Genomic DNA, 17,506 nt, shown 5'->3' with positions numbered 1-17,506 from the left:
GCAGTTCGAAAGCGCCAAGAACAGAAGCACGCAAGTGCACAGGTCGCAGTGCAGATGGTTGGTGACTAGGTCACGTGGTTTCCGCACTCGTTGTTCATTTGTTTAAAATCACGGAGGTAGAAAGCCAGCGACACAGGTTATGGGCCAGCAAGTTGTTGGTTATAGTTCTTCTAATGTGTGGAAATGTATGTGTACGAACATTTGAAAATGCTATGTGATTTCTATGGTGAAAAATAAGTGTTTAAAACGCGAGGAAAACAACGAGTACTCAGTTTTATCTACTGATCGTATTTGGCGCTGCAGTCGAAGTGCAATTCGAAAGACGTGTACTTCCAGTCCACGACTTGAAGACCGAACTCCAAGACCATACTCGGAGGATGCTCGCTTCAAGTACGGTCTTGCACCTTTCGGACACGGCCTCAGTGCCCCTACCCTGTCCATTGCTCGATTCCTGATGGGTGTAAAATGTGACTTGATTAGATACAACATTAGAAAACGTCAATTGTTATTACATTTGTCTACAAGCATGCTACAAGCGAGCGGACATAAACCGTTCCATTTTAGTGTTTTTCGAACGCAATTAATGATGATCATAGTATGAGATATTGGCAACTCTGTTAGATGTTGTACTTTTCTTTCCTATTCCGTTTCCGGTTGTTTGTTACATATGGTGGCATGTGAAGTAAAATTAAATTTGGAGCCTCGAAAGAATCCTCTTACATCTTGAACATTTTAACGATAATTTTGTTTAACACTGTGATAAGAAAAGTGTTGGTATTCTCAGTCAGTACATTTGTTTTCTGAGAAAATGGCTCCACGAGTGGTTTATCGTCGTAGACTATCATACAATACCAGAAGCAATAAGATTAAAAAGTGAGTAAAATTAATGATAAATTCATTGCAGAGAATGGTACATATTGGAAATATCGTATTGCGATATCTATCGTATGAATGTTGGTGGAAGAAGTGGTAAAACTAAAGGGCTATGTTAATGATGCTGGTAGATGAAACGTGGAATATTAATTAATATAATATTAACATGAATATACAGTGCTGTGCAAGTTAATGCGGACAAAGAGAGAAAAATATATTTTTTACAGTTTTTTACTCTTTATTGGAGATGTACAGTGACTCAAAAAAGTATTCAACTCACCCCACAGGCCTCCCATGGAAACCTCTACAACAAGCAGAAAAGGAACTAAGGTGGATGCACATGTGCACAGAAGTTTAGTGCATACTATTGAGGTACAAACTACGCAGAAAAGATACAGCTTTAATAGTTGACAGAAGAAGCACAGAAAAACAAAAGACAAGATGCATAATTGGAGCTCAAAGAAGTATTCAACTGTAATACTTGCGGCATGAAATATTAGGTGTGTGTGACATCTTTAATACCAGCTTAGAACCCCTTTCCTCTTGATGATTTCCTGCAACGGTTGTGGGACTGATTTCACCAAGGTATTTCTTGTTGGTTTGTGTAATCTGCCTCCTTTGGTGTCGTGATAAAAGAACTGTGAACCAGATGAGGAAAATCGCAGTTGTAACAAAATACGGTGAGGGATGGGTAATGGTGTGGGTCTGTATGAGTGCCAATGGTGTTGGGGATTTGTGTTTCATTAATGGTACACTTGTACAATGGACCACACATGTTACATCAACATTTTGATGGTGCACCTACCCAACTCAGTGAACATTATGGGTCTTACTGGTGACTATACCCTCACCCAGAGCAATGACCATGCTGGATGCAAACAGCTTCCCAACGCAAGACATTAATCCCATCAAGAATGTCTGGCATATTTTCGAAGAAAGAATCCAGAAACACCACATTATCAACAAAAATTACCTCAAACGCGTTATGTTGGACCAAAGGGGGCAGCTTACCCAACAAGCAACAGATACCTTGGTGAAATCAGTCCCACAACGGTTGCAGGAAATCATCAAGAGGAAAGGGGGTCCAAGCAGGTATTAAAGATGTCACACACACCTAATATTTCATGCCGCAAGTATTACAGTTGAATACTTCTTTGAGCTCCAATTATGCATCTTTTCTTTTGTTCTTCTGTGCTCCTCCTGTCAACTACTAAAGCTGTTTCGGTAAATGTTTACTATCATTCGGACACCTGTGGGGCTATTCGAGAATGGTGTGTGGGCTACGGATATTTTTTTCGAAACCAATTTTTAACTAGGCTATTGTAACCTATGCGTGGCCATACCTAACCTAACCTTACCGGACATGGTTCATGGGGCTATGTACGAAATCTGTCCAAAGGATAGTAAACAAGTACCGCTGTTTCTTTTCTGTGTAGTTTGTACCTCAATAGTGTGCACTAAACTTCTGTGCACATGTGCATCCATCTTAGTTCCTTTTCTGCTTGTTGTAGGTATTTCCATGTGAAGCCTGTGGTGAGATGAATACTTTTTTGAGCCATTGTACGTAACATACACTAGTATGAAATATGTCCTCCTTTGACTACTATTAGCTGCTTCATGAGGTTTGGTATTGAACACACAACTTTGATATCACTCTCATGAAACCACACGTGAATCACATTGGTAATGACATTTTGTTTCGTTGAACAGTCCATTTTTGCAACACGTTTCTTCACAATACCTCACCGATTCCGCCCCTGGGGTAATTGACCTACCGCCCCCAACCGCTAACGTGGCCCCGTCTCCGCTCCGGCTCCCTGGCTTTATCTATAGAGTACCTCTTAAGGGCATGTTAGAAATTGGCCGGAGTCACCTGCCCCCAAATGAACCCCAAACTTTTAAATTTGAAGAAATCAGTTCCATCACACCAAACACCTTCCAGATGTTAGACAATGCTACAGGAACTTATTACCGTAAGTAGTTTCTTCTGTAAAAATGAAGAAATCTGTCCGGGGAATAACAGATTAGTACCAAAATTTGTAATTTTTTAGTTTAAATTTCCCTCCGATTCCGGAATGGATAGCCCCACACGGAATGTTCCGCGAAGCAGATATGTAAGTATAAATGTCAAAAATTGACGAAACTAAGAAGTTATAGGTGTCCGAAGGATAGTAAACTGTTACCGTGCATCATCCCAACTTTACAATAGATCCTTCTTATCAGATGACAAACACTGTGCTGAGTGATTTTCATTCGCACACAAATCATGAGGTAAAAAAATATATTAATCACTGTAAATTTCTTATATTGGACAAACTGATTTCTTCAAATTTACAGCAGAAATTACTTACGTAATGCAGTTTCTTTATAGTTGTGGAAGTTGGGGGAAGTGTTTTCTTGCATTGTTCATTGAATTTTGCCGGTAAATCATGTATTTTTTTATATAAATGTGTGACCGATGCACGAAAGCTCTTGCATCCATTTCCTTCCAGCCGGATGTTGCCTGTGTGTGATGACGTAATCCCGGTCAGTGTTTCCAAACACTTGTTTTTTGTAACTGAAGAAGGTACGTTTCCGCAAATGGTTTGTGGGGCTATCCGAGAATGGTGTGTGGGGCTACGCATATTTTTTTCTAAACCAATTTTTAACTATTGTAACCTAAACGTGACCCTACCTAACCTAACCTTACCGGAAATGGTTTATGGGGCTACGTAGGTATTTTTGGGTGCAGTGGGGTGGAAACACTGCATGCCGAGTATGGTAGAGAAACTGTGACTGTCATTTTGCATGTTACCTAAGCCAAAAAGAAATTTGAAAAACTTACTCGATATGTCGCAAATAGAGCTTATTTCCGTGAAATAAGTGAAATGCCACCTTCAGCGATGTTTCTCAATGCAGAATACGTAAGTACGAATATTCAAATTAAATGAACTAGCAAATTTCAGCTGTTGTCCGATGTAAGAAATTTACCTACAGTGACTACTTTCACCAGGTGTTGAGAAAAGCATGTAGTTATTTTCACCAGCAAAGGTAATGGATGATATTCTGCGAACAACAAGTGGGTCCGGTGTTCCATTCTACACCCTCGATTTCGGAAGTAGGATTTTTTTTAAAATTAAGATTATGCTAATTATGAGGAACAAAAATTTGGAGCACGGAATCAAGTATTTACGAATGTACAGTCGTTTGAAGTTGAGATATTGTCGTTTGAAATTGTTGAGTCCAAATTTCTGAGGTTAATGTCCTACCGCGGCCCCACCTTTATCAATAGAATCCCTTTTGAAGGCATGTCCCCAACACTATTTCTCACTGTTTTCCGCATTGACACATGAAGATACAAAAATTAAGGTTAAAATTAAACCTAAGAAGGTAACGTACCTCTATTTACCAAGGCCAGGCACTGAATTACACATCAAAGTTAAATTTCAAAGTCCAAAAATGAAGTAACTCCTATGTTGAAAGTCCTTGTTGTCCTTTTCCACAGAATACCACCCTCCACTCCCGTCCCATCATAAAAATAAGAAGACTCAAATTATCCCATCCCACAAGTCATTTAGGAAATAGAACCCTCCTCTTTTTGGCCTGCAGTTGCCAAAAAGAAATAATTAATTCCAATTTCTGAAGTTGCATAAATGAAATCCAATGTCTGAAATGTCCAACCTGCCAATATATTACACAAATAACATATCGCAATCGCAAATGTTCCCGTTGCACAAGTCAATCATAAAAAGAAAAAAATCAGACGTGCGCCTGTGACATGAATCCATCATCCACCATCATAGAAGTCCTGAAAAACCTCATTGGCGTTACGCAAGGAATTTTAATTTTAAGAAAAACTTAATTTTCGTACCACGTAGATCTAAAAAATTACTTTTCGCGCTATTTTCACAAAAATATTTGAAATGTGCGGAAAATAGAGGGTGTAGAATGATACCTTTGGTGCAGATGCGAAGGGAATTTGCATGATAACATCAGTGGCGTAGCAAGGAATGAGCGACTGCCTGGGGCCTTGCATCCCAAGTGCTTATACAAAAAATGTAATAAATAGAAGTGAGAAAAAATATAGAAAAGGTGGCTAGAGTGAAGAATACAGAGGATGTCTTCAATTTCGTTAATTTGTGGTATACTAACTGAATTTGGCCTTCTAATCACGAATCTGTTGTTAAAATGTGGGGATCACATGAAAAAAATGTACACTTACGTCTATATATGTTGCCACGAACCATGCACGGGTAGCCCCACAAACCATTTCCGATAAGGTTAGGTTAGCCAAACTTAGTTAAAGTTTTGTTCCTAAAACAATGTGATACAGCTGTAAAAAAAAAAAAAATTTCCACTAATATCAGCTTTTTTTTCTCCCCATTTCCACACGTGACCCCCGCATTTTAACTACAGATTCGTGATTAGGTGGCCAAATTTAGTTGGTATACCAATAATTAATGAAATTGGAGACATTCTCTATATTCTTCATTGGCTCTGAATAGGCAAAAGGCAATAAAATTAAAACATCTGTCTTTAAATTATAGTTAAACCTTATAATTTAAAATTATACCTCCAAAGGGGCGTAACATACAGGCAGGATGGTCTAAAACTTTAGGGGGCCCGAAATAAGTATAACATATTGTCGTATTATATTTCTCATGTGAAACATTTACTAAAAATTCACTATAGCTTGCCTGGATATTGACCCATGTCCTGTCTTTTGATCTTTTTGACCTTGCATTCCTGATTTTAATATTTTAACAATAAAGTACCTCCAACTGCCATGAAGCAAGTGTGCAAGGCTTGCATTGTTTCAGACTCCCGGAAAACAAAGAAATACATTTTTAAAGTAAGTAAAATTATTAAATCTCATTTTTGTCAGTAATTTATTATTATATAAATATGATAATTTGCTTACGTATCTCTGAAGATTTTGTATCGATTCACATTGAGATTTCAAATTTAAAGAAGGAATGGGGGCCTCACATTCTAATCTCCCCCAGGGCTTCACAATATGTTTCCATGCCACTGGATGACAGTCACAGATTTCTGTCTAAACTGGAAGTTGCAACAGGGACACTGAAGGTACAGATAAATCTAGAGAATCTTCTAAATACTTGCTGCTACTCATAGACTTATTCACGGCAGTTCGGTACATACCGACAATAACTCCTACTTCCTTCTTTGCGCAAAGATGTTGCCACGTTTAAAGTGTAATACTTCGTTCTCGTGGTCGCTCCAGCCAATGCCAAGATATATATATATTTTCAGTGGTGAACGGAAGCGAGGTGTACGGAAAATCACATGCAATAGATAAGTCCTTTGCACTTTGCGTAGTCTCTCAAAAATGACCATATCTGTAAATATGTTATTTGCCATAAAATATCGTTGTATAAAAGTAGGTAATGTTCAAACTATATGGAACTATGGACAGTGGACTTGCATGGAGTAAATTCTTGGGTGTTCACAGCCAGCCTAAAATCAGAGAAAATGTACAACCCCTCCCCCAGACCGAGGGGCCTACAAATACACAGAGAAGTCAACCATCGCAGAGAAGAGAACAGTGAACCTAAGTGACATTGGTTAATCGAGCATACAAAAGGCGATATTTTATCCAAGAATCGAAGCTGAGAGTCCTTTTTTTTCTCTCGAGTGCTTTTGCCAAATGTCGAAGAAAAGCAACATAAAAGTCTGAATATAACAGCGTATCTTTTATCGAGGATACGAACCTGGGATCTTGTATTTGTAGCACAGTGCTAGACACACTGCCAGAGTGCTTAGCGAAAATACGAGCTTTTATAAAATACAGGCCAACTTTAATTTATTGTGAATTATCATGTCTGCTTACCCCCCCCCCCCCCCCCCTCTGTCACCCATGAAGACTCCCTCAAAAACAAGGGCAAATTACCAAGTGAAACAATGCAAATATTCTTTTGTTTGAATTATTGAAATTCCTTACTTTTCTCCTCACTGAACTCCATGGCAGAGTGGTTATCACTAGGGAACGGAACTTTAGGTAAATAAATGTTTTTTCTGCGATAAGATAGAGCCCCTCGTTTTTGCCAAAATTCTGATCATAGCCTTATATGTCAACACAGCAAATTTTATTTTACATAAAAACACATATTTTCCAGTTTTCCGTATGTAAATACATATTTTGCGAATTTTCATTTTAAATACATAAAATCGCTCATTGACTTCAGCTGCCTCGAAATCCTCGAAGGAAAAATGTTTATTCTCCGCACCTCTTTCATATCGAGAGTGCTAGGTTTGTTTTGTCTTTGAACACCCTCGCTGGCAGACTTCTGGCACCTTGCCTACGATCCTATTGGGAGAAAATAGCTGTAAGTAGCTGGGGCTGGCTACATGTAACGATAGCAAGGCTTTTTAATGAAGCAATGCAGCTATTGTGGCCAGAAGGCATAAAATTTGACAATGTTCTTCTCTTGACAGATGCTGCAGCTTACATGCAGTGGTCTTGCTGCTAGCTACCCCAAAATGGTGCACGCGTTGCATAGAATATGTGAAAAGATAAGAGCTCTTTATCCCAATGTCGATAAACTGGTTTCAAATGGGAAGAAAGTTTTAATCAAGTTGCCTAGAAGAATAGACATTTTTAAACAAAAATGTCCTGAGGTTCCCCTTCCCCCTACACCTGTAGTTTAGCGATGCAGATGTTACGCCCAGAACTTTGAAAAAAATTGTATCTGTTGTAAATGATCTCGACAAAGAAGAATTCTGCAAGAACTGTTGATGGAGCCCTCCTTAAAAGTCGAATTGGCATACATCTCAACAAACCTGTCCATTCTCTCTAATTCCATATGAAAGCTTGAATCGTCCGCGAAAACTTTGGCAGCTTCCATTGGTGAAGTCCGTACAGTAGAAACGAAACTGAAAGAAGTCACTGGATCTAAATGTCTAAATGTACAGAATTTTTGGGGAGAAACCAAGGTTTTCAAACATTGTGCCAAATTGCATGTGTTTTGGAAGGAGGTGAAGTAGAGGAAGATGAAGCTTTGGAAAACTTCAGCGTTAGTGACATTTCGTGCTTCAAATATGCAAGAGTTGTTTCTTGTGACGTGGAGCGATCTTTCTCACAATATAAGATGCTTTTTAGAGATAATCGTCACAGATTTACAATGGAGAATTTGAAAAAAAAAAACTATGGTGATCCACTGCAACTCTTCCAAAAAATAGCTCGCTAAGAGGTAATCATTTAGAAACTAATTTCAGGTGTTTAAAATGCATGTTATAGTTTGTTTTTGTTACGAAATGTTTTTATTTTTGTCACATATTTTCCTGTTTTTATCACATATTTTCAACATTTATGACACATAAAAAATAAATATTTCTGAGTTTTTTAGCACATAAAGTTCCGTTCCCTAGTTATCACAGTGTCATACAACACTAGGGTTCCTTGGTTTGAATACCAGCCAGGGAGTGGATGTTCTTTGTCGATATTCCTTCATAACTTTCATGATATCATCACTCATCCCCATCTTCGCAATTAGCCCAAAAGTGGCATAAAAGCAAAGTACAATAAATCAAACAAATAAACAATTACTTTTCTCTTTATTTTAGTTTTGAAAATTCCTTTTCGTGTTCCTAAAAATTAACCCCCGACCTCATTTTGGCTAATCATGATACCGTCTAATACCCATGTGATTTTTTTTTAAAATAGCTATTTGTAATTTCACAGCAGCTTCCCTATATTTCATTCATAAGTCTCTGAGAATTGCAACTCGCGAAACTTAAAAAATATTATTTTAAAGCTTATCTGTAGGAGTTTATAACATTTATAAATTTTCTTTTCCATAAAAATGTAATTGGTAATTATTCTTATTTGTTTTACATGTTTACGAAGATATATATTATTTTGTGCTAACAGTGTCTTCATCTTCTTTCCTTTTGACTCGTCTACATTATCTAAAGGTTAAAGGAATACATTTTAACTATCGATGTAAGTGAAAATCTGCTCATTTTGATGATAGTGTTGTAAAACTTAAATCCTTCGCCATGCAAGTTTTTGGGTGCATGATAATTTTTTGCAATGGAGTTGTTGAGGAGGTTTGCGGCCTTTATTTTTGGTGAAATGTTGGGGAAAAAAAGATATTAAGGCTAAAGCATCGAAGATCTTGGGAATTACTATAACAATGCAAACAGTGCTTCTTGCATTATATCTTAACTACTGCTTACTTTTCCCCAATACAGAAGCTAAACGAAAGGAAAAATAACACTACACTCTTGCTCTCACTTGGCGGAATGCCAAGTTACTGTGCCGGAACACATTCTCATTTGGCGAGGTTTCCCATCATGCACTGTGCCTGTGACGTCAAAATTAATATCATCCATTGCCTGAATCATACCCTAACATTGTTTATCATATTTTATTGTGTTCATTGGCAGTGTTGCTGAAGTTACATTAAAAACGGGCATCACTACTCCTGGCACCAGGTAGTGAGAATAGCAAAAAGTGCTGAAGACCGGAAATTACATGATTAGGTGCTGGGAAGTATATACAGAAGTTAATTTTAATACTCGGACATAAATTTGACCTGCCAAATATAAACATTAGGAACGTAATACCCCTTCATACTTATATCATGTGACATATTAGCAGGACAAGTCTAAAACTGATTACCTTGCTGTATTTTTCCAACTCTATTGTTTGCAGAGTAAAAAGTACTGCCTGCACGAAAATAAATGCACACAAACGTATGCTTGAAGCACATCAACTAAAGAATGCACACATATCCATGTAGCAGGCCAGGCCAGGTTGTAGATCATGCATATGCACAGTTTAAAATCTGGTAAAATTAGCTTCACCTGGTGAAGAAATAGTCACTATCTAAGTAAACTTACTTTAGAGGAATAAAGGGGGCTGTGACCTTTGAAGTTTTCAAATGTCTGGGGTAGTTGGGTTTGTGGCTTTTGTAGCCTTATAGGTGTGTTCCACCTACGTCACAAACTGCTGAATTGTGGCTTCGAGCAGCCATAATTGAAGCCAGCGCTTTTAAGCATACGAAATTGAAGCAGGCAGGCAGGAAATACAGAAACAGACATTCGTGATTTAAAACAAACTCAAAGTTTGTGCAGATGTAACAAATGCTATGCGATGCATATTTCCTTGAAAACAACAAATAAAATTGGCTGCAAACATGGCAGCAGGCGCATTCTGACGTCATATGAAACCCACCTATTTATAATAAAATTAACAAATGTTTCGTGCCAACTTCTTTATTTTTAGTTTTGTCTAACCCTGGTTGAGATTAATTTACATAAGAATATCTGGAAATAGGGGCTGGGTCATTACTGAACTGGTTAAGCACTGCCAGTCACTTTAGTAAGTATGAGTTAGTCATGTAAGATCTTCAAGGAAATGATAATACTGTATGGAAATATACAATTTGGGGGATAAATTGGAAAGTAACAAGATTATTAAGTGGTAATGATATTTGTTATGTTATATATGTGTGTGGGTGGTAAAGATATTTGTTATGTTACATATATGTGTGTGTGAAATATTTCAGGAGCATACTGTTGAAGAAGTGTACATAGTGGGGACTGTTGACCCACTGTAACCCCTCGAGAATTACATTGAATGTTTTATTAATTGACAGATTTTGATTCTTTATGTAATATAAAATTGATTCCTGACCGTGGAAAACACAAATAACAGATATTTGATCCGAAGTTATGACCTGCGTAAGTTGCCATACTGCCATTGCAGAGTACTTTTGTAGTTTGTATGCACACTCAAATAGCAAAAGAACATGTCTCAAATTGTTATCAGTCCCAAACTTAACTATGTAAAATTATAGCTGCCATTGTGGAATGTCATGTTTAGTACTATATCCACTTGCACAAAAGTGTTAGAGCTGTTCTGCTTCAGCATAAAGTAACAGATGTTGCTTCACAGTAAGAGATTTCTGCTAGCTTAAAACAAAGGTAAACATTCATAAACAACAAAATATTTCATTTTCTCGAGGGGTACAGAGGGTCAAGGGTACCTACATAATATTTTTGTTTTTCGTTATTCCTTTGCTAAGTGCAAGTTGTATTTTTAAAAGATTACAGTAAGTATAGTACAAAACTGAAACTGCATAGATTTGGCACCACAAAAGTGAACACACAATGGATCGTTACTTGATGAAACATCTTTGTGATGATCTTATACACCAGCGAAAATTTGAGCAATGTTTTTTTTGTTTTTGTTTTTTGTAGAACTTGTAGGGTAATTTTGGTCACGATTATATCTCCGGGTTGGTGATGCAGTAAACTAAAATATCCAATACCTATAGAGGCATCCTTTGTCAATCCTCAGGTACACTTTAAAAAAATGTCTGTCTATGGAGAGAAGGAAAGTGCTCGTAGGTGCCCTTGACTGACTACACACTCAGGAATTGTTGAATTTTTTGAATAGATGGATTTTCCATGTTTTATGTATATAAAATGTGTTTCATGGTGGAGAAAACCACAAACGAGCGAGATGCTTGATTCCAAAATATGGCCTGTGTAGTGCTTTCACTTTATTTTATTCATAAAATGTAGTTGTATGCATTTTCAAATAGGGGAAAAAAACATGCTAATGATGATACCACCTAACCAAACAGCATAAAATTATTAAGATGATAGCTTCTGTTTTGGTTTTGTGTGTTTTGAGTTCTGTGTTGATTTGCTTTATTGTATAAAACATTTTAACATAAAATAATTGTATTCATTGTAAATTTATTGACTTTTGTCGTTAATATTTTGCATTTATGAAATATTAAGTAACTTAGCATCGGATTTTGTTTTGGAATGTTCAGATTTTTGCCTGGGTATAAAATCAACTTAATGTGTAGTAAAATGGACATTTGTTCACATAATCTGAGATTATTTGTTGCAAAATGAAAATGAAAAGTTATTAATTTCTTAAACACCACAATCATGTTGCATGTCCTCTCTCATATTCCAAACTAATTCCTTCATTTGTGCCAAAAATCATTTATTTGATTGAAATCTAAATAATAATCTCTTGTTTCAAGACATTTAGATATGTTATTCAATAAAAGTAGCCCATTTAATACCTTATTCGAACTATGTAATATTGATAAACATTGAAACCAGATTTGGAGATTTTAAATGTATCTGTTGAACACTACAAAAACACACTTTCGCAACATGGTCAAATTGACTTATCTTTCTGTATTTTGCTCTGTAGTATGTAGACTATGCAGAATGTTCTCGAAAAGATTGTTGTGTACATTGCGTCGCGGCTGTTCGTGTTGTACACTAATAAAAACACGTGTTGTTACTCTTTTGAAAACCAACTTCTGAAATATCTGCACTAAGGTTCAACAATAGCAAACATATTTATCTGGAATTCTAACAGACAATTGTGGGTGGCCTTTCTAAAGAAAGCTCAACTGGTAACTGTATGAATAACTAGGCAATACATTCTAATATATGACAGACTACCATATTGCTGCAGATTTCAAAATTTGTAATGGCATGTTTATTATTTTGATTCAATGATACAGAAAACACACACACATTATTCATATGCTGTAGTCGTTTAAAAAGAAATGTAATATTCATTTCCATAAGCGAACCCGAAATATTAAAGTAAAACAGTTTTAGAACTGAATTTGAAAATTTAGGCACCATAGCGACCAGGCCTACCCCTGATTGGGAGAAAATTAACTAATGATTTCCATTACAGGGTTCGGACTCCTGGTGGTCGTCTGGTGGTACACTACTTGAAGAAACCCAAGACTGTTCCAAGATGTGGCCAGTGCAAAGAAAAGTTACATGGCATTGAACCAGCTCGATCCATAGAAAGATCTCGCCTGCCCAAAAGGAGGAATACTGTCCGTAGATCATATGGTGGTGTCCTGTGCCACAAGTGTTTAAAAGAAAGGTAATTAGTAGTGTTGAGATTTGTGCATGTAAGTAAAATTAATTGTCTGAAGTTGCTTGTTTATACGTGGCAAGAAACCGAACTAATTTTGTGCTGGGCAGAGCTTTTGTAGTACCGTGTTTTGCCGCTAGGAGCGCAAAAAAAACTCTTGAAATGTTAAATATGGTGTACAAGGACGATGCTATGGGGAAAACTCAAGTGTTTGAGTGGTTTTCCCATTTCAAAAATGGTGAAATGTCAATTGATGACAAACCTCGTTCTGGTCGTCCTTCCATGGCCCGAACGCATGACAATGTTGAAAAAATTCATGAAATCATCAACGAAGATCGACGACGGACCATTGAACAAATTGTGGAGCTGTCGGGAGTGACTTGGAGTTCAGTGCAGCGAATTTTGACAGACGATTTGGAAGTTTTGAAACGATTGCGCAACAGTGTGTGGTGGAATCAGCCCGATTTGTGGCAGTCGGGTGACTGGTTTTTCCATCATGACAATGCCCCAGCTCACACAGCCCTGTCTGTACAACAATTCTTGACCAAAAATGGTATCACCCCTGTTCCTCACCCCCCATACTCACCCAACCTTGCCCCATACGACTTTCTTTTGTTTCCTAGAATGAAAGGAGACATGAAAGGAAAGTGTTTTCCTGATGTTGCTGAGGTGAAAAAAAATGATGGAGGCGCTGTCACGCATCACAAAAGATGACTTTAAAAAATGGAATCAAAGATTGGACAAGTGTCTTAATGCAAGTTGAGAGTACTTTGAAGGGGATTGAAGGTTTGTACTTAAATTGTGAATAAATAAGTTCACAAAAAAATTAGTTCGGTTTCTTTTGGGTACGCCCACGTATTTAAACTTGATACAGTCACTAAATTTTCCATATAGTAAACATATTTGCTGAAGAAATTTGTACATGAGTTTCACTTTTCTTGATGAGAAAATTTAGAAATGATCTAATTAACACTAGGAATTTCATTACTTGGCTTAAGTTTTTTGGTAAGAGAGTAATGCTAGACTTAGAATTTCTTTATTCATGGGTTAAGTTGAACCTTTGACTGCTCTACCACTTAACCTGAAAAACTTGTACAATTAAAGAAGAACCAATAATATCATAGGTATAGTGGAACCACTAGCAAAAAAACCTGCACAGACCCGCGACTCTTGTGAACCGTACTCACATGGGGAGGGGAGGGGTAGAGTGGAGCATGCTTCCTTAAGGCTCATGTTGAACAGATCGAGGGGGGGGGGTGCATACAGGTTCTTTTGTTTGTGGTCTCTGTACACATTCAAGTATGTGTATGGTTACTAAGTATTTCAATGACACTAAAAAAATTACTTAATCACTTGAACCAAAAGTTATTTGTGTCTCATCTCATGTATTTCTTTTGTTTTTTATGAAAGCACAGCATGCATATTCATTAATACTCTTGTCTCTACTCATCTGAAAGTAACGCAAATGAGTTCTAGTAGTTTTCTGTTCCTTTAGTCTATATGCTTTCAATACGTAATGTTCATTTTTACATGCACTGGGGGATATTTGTTCCATGGCCGTAAATATCATCTGCTACATAGTCAATGAATGCGCATGGTGACTTCAAAGCTCCAAAAATACAATATTATTTGAGCATGGCCTTGTAATCAAGAAGTCCTGGGTTTAATGCTCAGTAGAGGTACTGTGTGATTCAAATCCCACTTTAAATTAGATCCAGTCCCAATTAGCCTATCTATGCATAAAGTGAACTTAAAAAGAAAAGAATCAAATTCTAAATGGCCCATTTGTTATTGATAAATGCTAACTAAAAATTTAGAATTTCAGAGTTTTTCTGTAATGTTTCCTTAAAAATTGAAGGTCAATTCATCTCATTGAAATATGAGTTTAAGTACCAAATGAGAGAGGAAAATATTTCCTTTAAAATACATTTAAAAAAAATAGTGACTTGATAAAATTCAATGAATGACGAGTAGTACATTTATTTAATATGTTCAATAAGGGCACATAATGAACAGCATAGCACAGCAAACAGGTGTATCTAATGACATGAATAAGAAGCAAGCACTTTTTAAACTTTCTACAATCGGCAACTAGTTGGTCCTCTGATCAACTCTCCACCATGCTTCATGCTTGTTCAAATTTTCTTTTAAAAATTTGAATATGGGAGAAAAGGAACCTAAAGTTCAAATCACAAATCCTGAGACCTTCTGTAAACAAAACCACCTGCATGCAGAAAGCATTGCAAGCTCATAGAAGTAAAATAATCCACACGAAAATCCAGCGTTGTTACAGGATTCATTACGTAAGGTAAAACAACGGCCAATTTGTAGTATGGGATATGCTGCCGCAAATGACGTCTCACTTTAAACCCAATGCTCTTTCTTTTTTTTACTTATTGCTTCACCTTTATGGTTAACTCTTTGCACCAGTAATCATTTCCCATAAATTTGGCTTTTTTCTTGCATACAAATTGAATATATTTTACTTGCATTTTTTTAGACAAAATGATATAACATGGTAATGTATATTTCTAAGCATGATATAGATAGGAGTGTATTTGAAATTTATTTGTAGATTTTATGTAAATTGTATCTTATGTAAATAAAATATATAATGGGCATAAACAGCCATATGCATTGCTGTAAGTCCAATAAATATATTGATGATGATCAAAACAAGACAAAGAAAGTTGGTAAATTTATTGTGATTGGAAACTTTGAAAAACCTCCTAATAATGATTTTTGTTCCGCCAAATATAGTGCACTTCGTAAAATAACTTGGTGACATGGAAAGGCAAGATAAATGTGAACATTTTGTAGGAATATGCATTGTAACTTTCAATGAGCTTAGAGATTTGTGTACATAATGATATTTTATAACATTGGTTATTTTCTAAAAATAATCATGTGGACAGCAAGGAAGTAGTGCCACTTAGTAATATTGCCTAACTTGTCTTTAAAATAACATGGCGAGTTCTATGCGTGCGGGAAGGTCTCTGTGTTCTCCAAGCAAGGACAGCCTTTGAAAAGGGGCGAGAAACAGATTCTACTCAATATTTATGTAACGTTCTGTCAGTGGTATCCTGAGAAACCAGTAAAAGAAGTGGTTAAGTTGGTATCCCAGTGCAGTGGTGTGTCAGTGTCTGCAGTTTTAAGGGTTATGAAAGAGAGAATGACCGGGAGAGTAACAATGTATGCGGCTGCATATTCGTCTGATGTTTTGAGAGCGGGTTCTCACATTCAGAGGCTCTTATATAAAATGAATAGGTGCGGCGAACTATGAGTGTAACAGCAGATGATTGCGGTCATGAATCAGCTGATGCTGAGTGATAAATCAAATTGGTGAGACCGTTTGTTTACAGAAGGTCTCAGGTTTGGTGATTTACACTGTAGTATACAAGCTTTCATATGTCTCATAATATTATGGTGTAACGAAGGGAAATAAGGACTTTTTCAAACTTCATTTGTTAATAATAGTAACGATGGATATGTTATTTTGTAATTCGAGTATGTTGTATGTATACTGAAGATCAAAAGAGACAACTGAAATATTGTGTGTAGTTATCATGAAATGATGCATTTTAGTTGCTGTTGTGTGGTGCTGGTTGATGTATTGGCAATCCATACTCAATGGAAATGCAGGCATGGTGAAAATATCAACCAACCGGACACTAAAGGTTTAAGTGTGGAATTATCTGAACACGTTGCTAGTGGAAAATGTATCCGTTGAACAAATAAAACTGAAATAAAACACCAGTATTTGCCTGCTTCCTTTTATGCAGTACTCTTTTATATAGAATTGCCTTTATATTCCATGACAAATGTAAATAATATCAAAATACAATAATACATAGCGAGTCAGCATGTTATGTACTACATGTTCTTGCAGAATGAATCTTTCTGGCATGGAAGTATTTGAAGCAAGTGCAAGTCAATGTCTGCATAACTTGTTTGAGCCATATTTTTGTTTTTTATTGTGCATGAATTACGCCAAATAAGAGCAGACTTTTATTATGTCTAGCTTATATTCTCTTTCTTGTCGTCGTCTTCCCCTTCTGCTGCTGTTTTTGGTTTTACTACTGCTAGCATAATCTCACCCAATGTGATTGTTATACACCAAATGCAGTCAAATCTAATCTAAGCAAACACAAAGCCTTCTGCACTGAGGGTAATAGTAACAGGAATCTGCTGGTTCATTAAATACACATTAATACATATGTTACATTTGTTTTAGCATTTCTGTACTTTTTTGTTTTGATTTTATGCTTTATTTTGATTTATGATTTTAAGTAATTTATTTACATTTGCTTCTCTTTTAGGATTATTCGTGCATTTTTGGTAGAAGAACAGAAGATCGTCGTGAAAGTATTGAGAGCACAGCAAGCAAGTTCAAAGCCCAAGAAAGCACCAAAGGCAAAGGAATAAACCATTCTGAACTTTTAACTATGAAAAATGGTAAAAATAAGAAATAAAATCACATAAAAATTGAATGTGTGTTTTGATTTACTGGTGCCAGGTTAGTTGTGACATCAATATTCCTTCAAGGTTTTGCATGTTGAAAGTACAGGATGTTCTTCGCACTGAGCATAATAAACTCCAAAAATGGTAACTTTTCCCATGGAATAATTTCATATAAAGTGAGAATTGAAGAATACAAGTAATAAAATGTCTGTGCACATTGCATAATAAAATAACTTCAACTTGTATGGTTATAAATGTGTACAGCCTAAAATAGAGGAAAATTAGGTATATATCTTA

General features: G+C 36.4%; 1 protein-coding gene across 1 annotated transcript; it reads left to right on the top strand.

Moving 5' to 3' along the window:
- The first annotated feature begins 628 nt into the window (after positions 1-628).
- Positions 629-17,238, top strand: LOC146003618 (large ribosomal subunit protein eL34-like). Its single transcript, XM_083141935.1, has 3 exons — positions 629-873; positions 12,560-12,757; positions 17,068-17,238. Exons 1-3 carry the CDS (start codon positions 809-811, stop codon positions 17,171-17,173), a joined length of 369 nt encoding a protein of 122 aa, XP_082998061.1. The 5' UTR covers positions 629-808; the 3' UTR covers positions 17,174-17,238.
- Positions 17,239-17,506: the final 268 nt, after the last annotated feature.

The sequence above is a fragment of the Lepisma saccharinum genome, chromosome 20 (genome assembly GCF_977018435.1).
Source record: "Lepisma saccharinum chromosome 20, izLepSacc3.1, whole genome shotgun sequence".
NCBI classification, from domain to species: Eukaryota; Metazoa; Arthropoda; class Insecta; order Zygentoma; family Lepismatidae; genus Lepisma; species Lepisma saccharinum.
Note: the sequence above shows the minus strand (reverse complement) of the source record. Positions and strands in the feature narration are given on the sequence as shown.

Bases quoted from the DNA above. Each gene is read 5' to 3' on its own strand.
- LOC146003618 (XM_083141935.1), top strand. From the start codon at position 809: ATGGCTCCACGAGTGGTTTATCGTCGTAGACTATCATACAATACCAGA. The intron at 874-12,559 runs GTGAGTAAAATT...TTTCCATTACAG, and splicing joins AGAAGCAATAAGATTAAAAA to GGTTCGGACTCCTGGTGGTC. The intron at 12,758-17,067 runs GTAATTAGTAGT...CTTCTCTTTTAG, and splicing joins CACAAGTGTTTAAAAGAAAG to GATTATTCGTGCATTTTTGG.